Raw genomic sequence first — 12,224 nt, 5'->3', positions numbered from 1 at the left:
AGGTCAGCTGGCATCTCAGTGAGCACTGAGAGCTCAGCCTGAATCCAAACGTTTCCAGGACCTCTTGGATTCAACAGAAATCCCCTGCTTCCCCTAAAAGGTACCTCTGCTTCTCCTAAAACCCAAGGAAACTGTAAGTGCCAGGGAGCCACCACACATGTCCTCTCCAAGGACAGGACACAGCTAATCCTGATGGATCTCTCAAATATCAGCTCACTAAGCCTTGCATGCTGGATGCTCTTCTCAACCTGGAAAGGGGCAAGGCAAAGGGCAAAGCAATGTCTCCAGATGGGAAAATGGTGGTGAACCCTCAGGGGAAAGGGATTATGGCCTTGGGGATGACAGACCCAAGTTTTCAGACCCAGACCAGATACCACAGCAGAAGGAGAGCCCCAAACACAAATTAAATCTCCACTCCTGCACATGGGGATCACTTCTAGTTCACACTGACTACTGTGCATGGTCTCCTGCCAGCTTTGGTTTCAGAAAGCAGCTGGTGTGAACTTATTATTCTTCCCCTTCTGCTGCAAGAAGAGCTCACCAAGAAAGAAACAACAGGTTCTCTGAGAGAACCAGAGCAGTCCCTGGTCTGACTGCCAACATTTCATTCATGGAGAACATCAACCACCCGCTCCAGGAGGCTGCCTGGGACACAGGAACAAAACACAGTGAGGGTGCAGCCATGGTGCTGGGAGAGCTCTGAGGAGCCTCTCTTCTCTTCCATCCCCACTTGTGAGCCATAAAGCCTCAAACAGTATGCAAGGCTCACTGAACTGACAGCTAAGATTTATTTTGGAGTCATTTGCTGAGCAGCTGGGAGACAGGGAGAGGTGAAACCATGGAGACCTGGACAACTTGTTCTGTTAAGGCATCACTTGAGTGTTACTGCTGCCAGAGCATGGTTTAACTGAGCTGCCTGCCACCCTGAGCTGTGACACACAGGCTCTCTTCCTAAAGCTGTTATCAAGGATTTCTCTTTCCCTCTCTGTCTCACACACAGATAGGCATGCATGGGGCTGTGAAGAAGCGTGTTACTCCAGGGACCACATCCATTCACCACTGCTTCCTAAGGAAGTAAGCTAAAATGATGAACATCACCAACTCGACCTTGCAAGCAGTAAAACATGTATTACAAGGCAGCATAATCAAGATAAATGGAGAAGATTAACCTGGAGATGAGAGCAAAGGAGAGAGAGGGAAGAAAAATGATGGTGAGTTCATGAGGTGGCTCGAGCTCATAGCATCCCATGAGTTGTCTAAAGACAGGGTTGTGGAAGGTGGAGGGAGTATGAAGAGGGATACTGATGGGAAAAACACAAAGCCCAACCAGCAGAGACCCTAGGAAGGAGTCCTTCTGCACAGGAATACAAAAGGAGAACTCACACGCAGCAAGGACCTGAGCAAACAGTCTTGAAGGTGTTAAAAGCCTCACTCCAGAGACCAGCTCCATCCCTAAGGCCAAGACAGCAGTACACCATTCAGCTCAGCAACAGCCCACAGCTACCATGGCCACATACGTTTGCACTTTCCATGCACAATAGGGACACCACCAATATATCAGTGACAAGGCCTACAGAAGGCCCCTCACTCACTCCAGTACAGGGACAGCACCATGTAGGTGTTCTGACTGCTCCTGCCATGCCAGGTGCCTGTTGCTTATCTGTTGCACACTCTGTGTGGGCACCCATGGCTGTGGAGACTTTCGGCCAAAAGGACTCAATTTCTGGTGAGGATGAAAATCAGACACTTTGATCACCATCTGTTTTTGAAGGTGCCTCCAGCACAATGAGAGATGCACCCAGTTATTGGATCAGAGCTGCAGCACCCACCTATGGTGCATGGACAGCTTTGGTGGCAACACATCTCTCTCTTTGATCCTGTTTGCCCTATTCTTCTCCTCTCTTTTCTGAGTCTGCACTGATAAATGGAGGTAGCACAGAGCTAAAACCACCTATACCTTCGATTTTAGTCCTTGGAAAAAACAATTACCAACTTTATATGAGGATGCACAATCCAGGAAAGTTTAAGTAGAATGATAGTTAGTTTGTTACAAGATAGAGAAGCAGACTTTTGAGTTTTTAGAATGGGAGTCCAGAAGCCAAGATGGAGGGATTTGGGTGTGTCTCGTCCTTCTTTATTCTTCTTAGCCTCCATCTTCTGGGTGATGGTGGCACTTCTGGAATGGTTTAGAGTAGAAACACACTGTCTAACATAGGTGACAGGTATTGGAAAATTATTGTAAATAATGTACATGTAGTTTTTAGTATAAAAAGATAAAACTGCCTCTGAAGTGGTCAGTGTGCCTCAACCTGACCTGCCAGACAAACCCCGGTGGGTAGGAGAAAGAATGTTATAGCTAACAGCGAACAAACAACGTTGAGAACAAGAATAGAAGAATCCTGACTCCTTTGGCTGCCGGGCTGGGAAAAGAGACTCTAACACATTCCAGGGTGATCCTGACCACAGAGACTCTGAGAATACCCCATCCCCTCACCCCCCTCCACACACCCTCAGCACTTACCTGGCCGCAGGACCCTGATTTCCAGCAGGTTGGAGGTCCTGTCCGCCAGCCTGGTCCAGCTGCTGTTGTAGTTCTTCCTCCAGAGCTCGGCCACACACTGATACTTGCCGGCCTCGGTGTCGCTGGCCCGGCTGATGCTCAGGCGCACGTTGTTGCTGGACTCGGCCTTCTCGATGGCGGTGCGCGTGCGGAAGGCCGCGGCCCTGTCGCCCCACTGGACGCCGCCATCGCGCGTGAAGGTGACCAGGTCGTGGAACTCGGTGCTGCCCGCCGGCTGGAAGCGCCACGTCACCGACACCGGCACCCAGGACGGGTAGTGGGGCTTGATGATGCACTGCAGGTCGAAGGACTCGTTGTAGGTGACACCTGGGGTGCGGGAGATGGCGGTGACGGCAAACCCGGCCTCTGTGGGAAGAGAGGAGAGGGCTTTGAGACACACCTGCCTGAGGGGGCCCTGCTGTCAGCATGCAAAAGCCAGCGTGGTCATCCAGCGGTGTGATCAGCCACTGGAGTTGTGTCAGCTTCTCATTTGCTATGACCAAGTGAGGTGAAAAGCAGAGGCAAAAACACACAAGTGGTGACGGCCTGAGCAGCAGTGACAGCCTGAGTGAGCACGGGCTGCAGCCATAGCAGGATTGCCCTTGATTTCTGCCCAGAGGAGTGTGATCCCCTGAGACACAGCCTCTGCAGGCTGCCAAACCCTGTATGGAAATGCAGCAGCACCATGGCAAGGGAGAGCACCTTATGGCAGAGTAGCTACTCAGCAGCAGCCCCCTGTGATTCACATCCACCTCTTGGGCAGGGGGTCCAACTCTGTCCCCCTACCCAGGTCTGCATCTGGCTGCTGCAGCTGGAGGAAGAATGAGGAAAGCAAGATGTAGCAGCCTTCAAAACATGCATTGTAGAGGTGCCAATGGTTACAAAACCCCAGGATGGAGGCAAACTGAAAGAAAAGCTGGTTGCTCCTGCTCTTCACACAGCACAGGTTTGCTTTCTTCCAGATCACAACTCCAGGACAGCTTTATGCAGTTATTCTCACGTGTCTGCCACTCTGCAAGCTGGTCAATACACTTGTACTTGTTTAGCCCCAGCACTCTGTTTGCTTAGAGGAGTTGAAATTAGCAGTCTGTAAGTAATTAAAAAGTAACATTTTCCAGTTAGCCAGTCAGGCATACATATTCAGGCAGAGTACTTCCACCGCTCATTTGCACCAAGCTGCAGAGAGAAACATGTTCTTCTCTTCCAATCACTTCAGTGTGGCCAGCAGACTCAGCAGGGACCTTGTTTTCTTCTGCCAATGTCCCCAAGAAGCACTCCCCTCCTCAGAGGCTCCATGGGGCGTCCCACATGGGCTGACAGTTCCCCTCTCCCTGCAGTGCTGACCACCCCAGCTCTCAGCAGAGCTGCCACTGCTGGAGGAGACCCCACACAGTGCACAGTGAAAAAAGGAACATCTTCTGGATCAGCATGGAGCTTCAGCATGCCACTGGCTCCAAAAGATGAGCCAGGAGCTCCCTGCTGCTGCAGGCAGACCGGGCACAGCATGGAGCCCACCAAATCTGCTCACTTCCAGCAACCCCACGGCGTCACCGTGCCAGAGCTCCAGGACGTGTAATTACTGAGAAAACAGGTCAATCTTCGGGATTAAAGCCTCTCACAGCATGTTCAGTGATTACCCAGGAGGGCAGTGAGAGACCCAGGCTGCCTCCCCTGCAGAGCTGTTGTGTCTCAGCCCCACATAAGCCCTCACCTTCAGACTCCATTGCAGCCCTGCTGGCCCAGTAAATGTGTAAGCAGGCCCAGCTCAGAGAAACCCTGAGCCAGAGAAGGCCCTGGAAAGCCAACTTAATTTCACCAAGACCAGGTGACTTCATCAAGTTTACTCTCCAGCTGGCCTGGGCAAGGAAGCTTCATGAAGTCATGCAGAAGCCAGGTGTGTTTCTCAGGTCTTCAACTCCATCAACATCGTCATGGCACTTGAATTAACAAACAAAAGCCCTTCTTCTTTTGGGACTTGGAACAAAAAGCATAAAAGTAGATTGATTTTCTGTAAAACCTCCCTACAAAAATACATCACTCCCTCAACCCCTCCTTCCATGGCCAGACTGGGACTTAAGTCTCTGCCACACACTCAAGAGCCTCAGAAGTTCAGGAACATCTGGTCTCTTCGGCCAGCACATGTCTCTCTTCTGGCTGGTGCTTCTGAACCACCCTGTGGTTAGATTTGTGGGCCTGAATATCATCAGTTAAAAACTTTCTTACCCCAGCAGGCTGGCAAACAATGAGACCTTAACTTGAAATGTGAGTGTCACTAAATTTACTGCATTTTTTTTTGGAACAGCAGTTTCTGGAGCCATAAACCTCTTTTGCTTTTTTCTTAGTACCCTGGATTTGAGTTTCTCAGGGCATTTCAAAAACATGAAGCTGAACAAGAAAACCAAAACAGATTCAGCAGCAAAACAATACTCAATAGTTTCTCTACTATATTTTTATGAGGAACTTCAGCTTTGCTAGTTAGAGACCTAGGAATTTCTTAAGCCTAGGTAGAACATGCTCAACAGCCAGTGACTGAGGAGCAGAGAAGGTGAAACAACCTTTCCATCACATCTTCTAGAACTGCTGTGCACTTCTGAGCATCTTAAATTTTAACAAGAGTAGAAGTGACACATTTTAAAATTTCAGTGCTCAATCTCAAGACTTTTACAAGTGGCAGAGTAAAGGGATGGGCTGACACTTGGGACTTGTAGCAGGACAAATGCTGCTGACCTCATGAGGAAGACACCATTGAAATTAGATGAGAATCTTGCTTTAGTTCTTTACAAAAGAACATCCCTACCTGCTTTTGGAAGCTATACAGAAAAGATTTCTAACTCCAGAAAAAAAGCCTCTGAAAGGAGGTCAAGAGTGAAGGAGAGGAAAGGAGGAAAAAAGCAAGATTTTCATCAGAACACAATATGACTTTGAAGTCTGGTCTCACACACATCTTGTCAAAGCTTAAGATTAATGCTTCAGAGTACCAGTAAGAGCCACACAATCCCCACCCTCCTGCCAAAATTCCCATCTCAACCTTTCAATAGAGCTCCCTGACTGTCCTAGCCTTGGCATTCTGAAAATCAGTGGCCTCATAGAAGCAGTCATTCCTTCTTCAGCCTTCTGCAGATCCCTTTTGGAACCAGCCCAAGAGGACCAAAGTAACTCACAATCCACGCACAATGTCAAACTCCCTACCTGCCCTCTCCTAAACTGATGTGGTTTCATTGTGTTGGAACAGATGAATCCCTTGGCAGAGCAGAGTACCAGCTGCAGTGATCCCAGGTACTGGTTTACCTTGGTCATGGACAATGCTGTGGTTCTGGGCCAGCAGCTCAGTGCCTCTCTGCAAAGGCAGTGAGGACCATTCCTGACTCATGCTTTCTGTCAGAGATGCTCATCATTTCTTCTTTGTGGGCCAACAGATGCCCAGCATTCTGCACCCCTGATCAGGTGTTACCCAGGGCAGGCAAGGAGGCTTTGATATCCATGGGCTGCCATTGGAGCACCACCACTGCACTGACCAAAACCCAGCTCCAGTACTGGCAGGACACACCATGGCACTGGCAGCTGCCCTCCTCTGAAGGACACTGGAAGCCCTATCCCTCTCCTCAGCCATTCCCTGCCCTGCTCCTGCCACAGCCACCCCTCAGACTTTGCCCCCACACACAAGGGCGCATGCAGGCGTTTTGCACCAACCTACGAGGATGAGCTGCGGGCAGGCTGCCGGTGCCTCCATTTTGCTGGCAAGACAGGCAGGAGCACTGAGAACAGCCTCAGTGATCTGCAGGTGACCTCCTGGGGGACGGCCAGGCACATGGGGGACCGTGGCCCCAGGGCCCCCCACGCCTCAAGTACTCACCCAGAGCAGTGATGGACACCGGGGTGCTCGTGTGCCGCTCCCCAACCATCTGCCACTCCCCATCCAGCGTCCGCGTCCACTCGGCCACCCGGCACTCATAGTGGCCCTCGTCCGCCTTGACGCTGTTGAAGATCTCCAGGGTGAAGGAGCCGGGGCGCACCTGCTCCACCTGGATGCCCCCGTAGCTGCTGCGCTCCGCGTAGGCGGGCCCGGGGTGCAGGGTGCCCTCCCGGTCCAGACGCACGATTTCGCTGCGCCGGTTCAGCTTGTCCACCAGCTGCCACGCGACCGACAGGCGGCTCTGGGGCCCCAAGCCCGAGCGCACGTTGCAGCCAAAGCGCAGGCTCTCTCCCTCCAAGACATTGGTGGCGTTGTTGATTATCTCCAAGGAGATGCTGGTCTCTAAGGGGAGAAACGCACACACACAGGGGAGATGACACACACTCGCCACTGCTCGGGCTGCTGGCCACAGATGCTTTCCACCAGCTGCAGGAGACTGCCCACACGTTTGGGTCCAGGCACGTCTTAACCTCACACGTGACCACATCCAAAAACAGCTGGTGGGCAGCGAGCTGCTCCTGGTGACTTGCACACTCAAGGCAGGTGTAGGCCAAAGCTGGGAGAAATCTCTGCCTGCGGCTCAGGAGACATTGCCGTGTCTTCTGGTCACAGGTCCGGGATGGGATCTCGGCAAAACTTGAGGGAATTTCTGTTGCTACAATATGCACTGCGTGCCAACTGGCTCTGCCAAAAAAAAAAAGCTTCCAGCACTCTGTGGCTTTTTCAATTCACGTCACCATGATCACCATCTTGCCACGTGCATTCCTACCAACAGCTTTTGGGAGAAGCTCTCCCAAACTCTCTCTTATAGGTAGCTATCACTGTTTGGTAATGTTCAAAAAACAATCTGGTATCTTGAGCTTCCCAGAGGTGTAAGGCTTTGTGGCTGGTTTTTCTGAGATACTGAGTGCTGGTTACTCCTGCTGCCTTCCATCACAGTTATGGACACTTAGCATCCTTAAAAAAAAAATCACGTTTGCTCCTACAGCTGGTGATTTATCAAAGGCAAGAATCAAATCTGTCTGAAAGGTGGCTGGGTCTAGAAACAACACATTTCAGAAATTTGTCCAGTGCAAGATTTCCAGCTAGACTGATTTTCAAAACCAAACAAATGAGACCAAATATTGGTAGGACAGAAAAGAAATAGAATTTCTTTTGGAGAAATGAGGAGGGGAAAAAAAAGCTAGAGGAAAGGGCTGTATTTCCCTACAAATCTCAGAGATAGAGGCCAGTAAAGCACAAAATTCTCTTGCAGCAACCCTCTGCTTGCTCCAAGCCCACTGCCACTCCACTGGTAGCCTGGGCAACCCATGCAAGGTTCACCATGCCATGGCCACCAGAGTTTCAGAGAGCAAAACAAGGAATGAGCCAGTGGAATCTCTCCTCTCAACCTGTTATTTCTGTATTTACCATGTTTCTCTCACAAATATAAAAGACATTCAAGGCAAGTCTCCAGCTGTTTTCACCAGAGCTGGCTGACACACAGTGACCAGGACCGAGCTCTGTGCTGAAAAGCACTGTGGCTCCAGGAGCACACCTGGTTTCCTCCAGTACAGCTGTCTTAGAAGACAGCTGAATCACCATCACATAACAGCCTGCAGGAATCTAGCAGCTCCTAGGCCAAGCTGGTCTCCCCACTCTGCCTGCTGAGTACTTTACAGAGCACCCAGCTCCCTGCAGAGCAAGGCCAGGAGCGAGACATGAGGAGCAAGTCACAGGCTGTCACTTGTATGTTCAGTTCAAGAACAGAACTGCCAGCTTGGTGTCATTACAAGGTGGGGGCCTGACTCCCCACCTGTGAACCTGACACACACCCCTCCTTTTCATCCCCTTCCCAACAACAGAAATACATCTTGCCAGCAGGGATTCCAAGCCCGCACCGCACGTGAACTCCTATCCTCCCTCTCCTGTACTGCTGTGGTCTGGGCACATCACATCTTTCCCAGCTCCCTGCCCAGTACAGCAATGCCCTCAGGAGGGGATGGGCACGCCCCTACTTACTGAGTGGCATGACAGTGATGGGGATGTTCTTTGGCCTCTTGCTCTCCTTGTCGATGAAGTCTCCGGTCACGGTCTTCTCCCGCTCGGTCACGCGGCAGTTGTACTTGCCGCTGTCCTCCAGGCGCAGCCGATAGATCTTCAGCACGAAAACGTTGTCGCTTTCCTTGGCCACCTTGAGCTGGCCCAGGGCCTCGCGCTGGGCAAACTCGTTGTTGAGCACCGGCACGGCGTTGGGGCCCAGGCTGGCGATGAGGGAGCTGTTGAAGGCCCAGGAGATGGAGAAGTAGCGGTCGGGGACGTTCTGCGCCTCCAGGATGCAGCGGAACTCCACCGGCTCGCCCACGATGTACATCCGCTTCTCCGTCTCCAGCCGCACGCTGAACTCCTTGTCTGGGGAGAGAGACTCGTGTCAGGATGGCAAAGCACACCACGACAGCCAGCACACCTCATGTCAGGTGCTCACAACTTGCTACTCCCTGTATAGCCAAGAGCACTCAGACAAGCACATCCAGAGGTAAAAAGGTTAGAGACTTGTTTTTACTGTGGGAGACCAGATGGGCTGTGCTCACACTGAGCCACCTTCTTGCCCATCAAGCAAAGACTTCCTCAGTCACATCCCTGTCCTTCAGGTAGCAGCTCTGGAGCATCCAGTATCACTGTGGAATAGGACCTGCTGCCTTAGTCCTACTCTCACCCTGCTCAGCCAGAGTCAAGAGGCAGAATGTTAGGGGATATCCCAGAGGAACAAAGAGCTCAGCCAGGGTCTTTAGATCCTTAGCAGAAGCTGTGCAGGTGGCTTGGAGAAGAATTTTGACTTGTAAACGGACCTTGTGCCATACAAAAGCACCTGCTGAAATTTTTAGTTTTATTCCCTGCTGTATCCCTCTTACCTCCTAACTTACCAAAATCCTCACTGCCTGTGCTAGCGCCAAGTGTTTAAGATGTATGTTTTAGCTTCTGCGCCAGCCCCAGAACCCTGACCACGTCAGGAGACAGGGCTTGCCACCCAAGCCCCTTTGCTGACACTTCCCTTGGCTGCAGGCACTGCATGGGCCCTCCTTTGCCCTGTTTCACCCTGCCAGCAGCTCCCCAAGTGAGGCACATGGCAAAACAGGGAGCCAAATCCCAGCCACCTAACACAGCACAGCCCCATTTTCCATCTCCTCCCACTGCCCAGCCCAGGGAGAAGAAGCAGAGGAGACACTGACCAGTGGCTTGCACGTTGACGATGGCGCCCTGGGAGCGCTTGCGGGTCATGGCGTACCAAGAACCATCCGGGTCCTGGATCCACTCCGCTGCCTCGCAGTAAAACTCGCCCTGGTCTGAGGGGTGCAGGTTGTAGATGGTGAGCTTGGAGGTGGTCTCCCCAACCTTGTCCAAGCGCACGTCCCCCATGGCCTGTCGCTGGGCGTAGGCGCTGCCGGCCCGCAGCACGAAGTCGCGGCTCAGGGAGATGATCTCGACGGGCGCCTCACTGCCGCGCTGCCGGTACCACGCGATGGAGACGTGGCTGTGCTGGGCTGTGCTCTTGGACACCTCGCACTTCAGCTCCAGGGAGTCGTGCTCCACCTTGTTCAGCGTCTGCGGGATCGCCGTCACCCGCAGCGAGTCCGGGATCACTGCAGCAGAGCAGGTACAAACAGCCCAGAGTTAGCCACGCCAAAATGCTGAGGGCAAAGGCCAAACACCTTAAGAGAGCTGGGGGAGAAGTTTCTTTTCACAATTACAATTAAATACTAATTGTGTTAACTCACATTTAGCCTCTAGAAGAAGAGAATTGTCCCCAAAGCCCTTGGCTGGGAAAGACCTTGACCTGCAGCACAAACTCCAAGTGTGGTACTTAAATTCCTGCCCAGCGGGCCCCAGCAACTGAACAAGGTTTTCCATCATGCTGCAGAGCAGCACAGTTTATTGCATCCATTTCCCATCAAGGCATTTTGTCACAAGGAGTCTCTCCTCCATCATCTGCCCCCCAGCATGTTCTGTGACCCCCTCTTGCCCCCATCCTTCAGCCTCACCTCAGCCCTGGTATGGTCTTCATCCCTCCTCAGTCACTGGTGGGGCCAAGCCAAACATACTCAGTTCCTTTAATCTTCCCTTATAAAAAAGTCAGGAGATCCAATTCCCTTCTCCATAGTTTATATTGTTTCCTCTTTTAATGACCCCCTCAGGCCAAAGGAAAGGGTTTCTGCATTCAGAGGGAACTGGCTCCTCTAAGGACAGCAATACAATTGCATCGTGACCAGTGCTCACTCCCAGGACACAGCCAGCTCAAGGCACTTGGTAGTAAAACTGCTGGCTGCTTTTCCACTTGATTAACTAGAGGAAAGGAAGTAAAGCTGCTAAAATCAGGATGAAAACCAAAAACTGCAGCCCTCCAACCCTGCTTGGATTTAGAGAGAGGTTTTACCACCAGAAGATGGGATTTTTTAATAAAGAAGCCTTCTAGACTTTGCTGTCTCAATGAACATCACGTGGAAAGAAGAATGTAAACCTTCTTCCCAGCTCTGCAGGCAAGGCAGTGTTAGTGAGCCTGCTAATGCCCACGGTTTTGCCACATACCAGTGGAATATAATTAACATATCTCAGTTTGGTTTCATTGACAGCTCTGGATGGTTTGACAAAATTAGCTGAGCTGCCAGAAGCTGCATCTGTTCCATTCAGGCACTGCTACAGAGAGCAATGAGCTGCAGTGAAGACAACCACTGGGATTATTTATGGCAGAAAAGTCAAAATCAGAAGAGGGCAAAGAAAAAAAGGAACAAGCTGGGAGTAAATGAGAGGGAAATCTTCCCACATCCAGTCCAGATGGGAGCATTTCCTTTTACTACATGTTCACCACCCAAGTTACTGCCTGCCATGAAAAATACCTTGTAAGGCTGCTTACACAGGTCATTGTCTCTGTCCCTTTCACCACCACATCTTCTACTCCCTCCCTTCCCCTCATCTCTCTCATTGGAACCCAATTCCCTGCTCACTGGCAATAGTTTCTGGCCAGGATCCTTCTTACCTCACCTTTCCCCTTATCCTGACTCCCAAACAGTGGCGACAGCAACAACCAACCTTGCCAATTCACCGTACAACAAGCTTTAAACTTCTCATTTCAAACCTTACTGAGTAATTTTCACACATGCACAGCTCCCTTCTCTCTGCCCTCCAGCCATGGGCTCTTACAACGTCTCCTATGTTATTTAAATAAATTAAGCCTCATCATCAGCTTGCTGGAGTGACTTTCCCGAGGAGATGCTTTGAATGCAGAGCCTCTATGCAACAGTTTATGGGGTGAAAGCAGGTACCTGTGAAGGACATGTGCCTGTCCTACCCCCCTGGTCTGAGAGCCCTGTGTGCCCCCCAGCCCTGCTCAGCAGCACAGCTGCTCCCTGGGTAAGCACAGGGAGCTGCTGACCCCAGGAGCCTGTCTGGCTTTGCAGGACAAGCCAGGTCATGCTCCAAGAGGGCACAAGCACTTGGCCTGCCAGACATGGAGCTGCCCACTTCCTGGGAGTAATACAATCCTGTCTGAAGACTGGGTCTCAGGCAAGCACTTCCACACCATTCCCTGAGCAGGCTGCAGGCTAGCACAGACATCATTTTGCCAGCTGGAACCATGACTTTGTATTTCCAGGTCATAACCCAGCTGGAGGGTTAGCATCCTTTATCCCACACAGGCATGTTTTTGCAAAGTGCACTCCTGGAGAAAAGTCAGGAGGTGTCAGCGTGTGGTTAACGCTGTAATTTAACTGTGGCAAC

General features: G+C 51.4%; 1 protein-coding gene across 2 annotated transcripts in view; it reads right to left on the bottom strand.

Annotated features, from left to right (window-relative positions):
- The window catches only part of IGSF3 (immunoglobulin superfamily member 3), a 93,086-nt gene that overhangs the window by 22,700 nt on the left and 58,162 nt on the right, over positions 1-12,224 (bottom strand). The window contains exons 3-6 of one of the 2 annotated variants that reach the window (XM_074532092.1): positions 9,683-10,093; positions 8,475-8,864; positions 6,414-6,815; positions 2,522-2,926 (exon numbers count right to left, since the gene is read on the bottom strand). In XM_074532092.1, the coding sequence (XP_074388193.1) occupies positions 2,522-2,926; positions 6,414-6,815; positions 8,475-8,864; positions 9,683-10,093 (1,608 nt within the window). The remainder of the gene's footprint in view (positions 1-2,521; positions 2,927-6,413; positions 6,816-8,474; positions 8,865-9,682; positions 10,094-12,224) is intronic. The other variant, XM_074532102.1, reaches the window with a different exon arrangement.

This window comes from Zonotrichia albicollis, chromosome 2, assembly GCF_047830755.1.
Source record: "Zonotrichia albicollis isolate bZonAlb1 chromosome 2, bZonAlb1.hap1, whole genome shotgun sequence".
In the NCBI taxonomy this organism is placed as follows: Eukaryota; Metazoa; Chordata; class Aves; order Passeriformes; family Passerellidae; genus Zonotrichia; species Zonotrichia albicollis.
The sequence above is the reverse complement of the archived record's forward strand: the minus strand, read 5'-3'. Positions and strand labels throughout refer to the sequence as shown.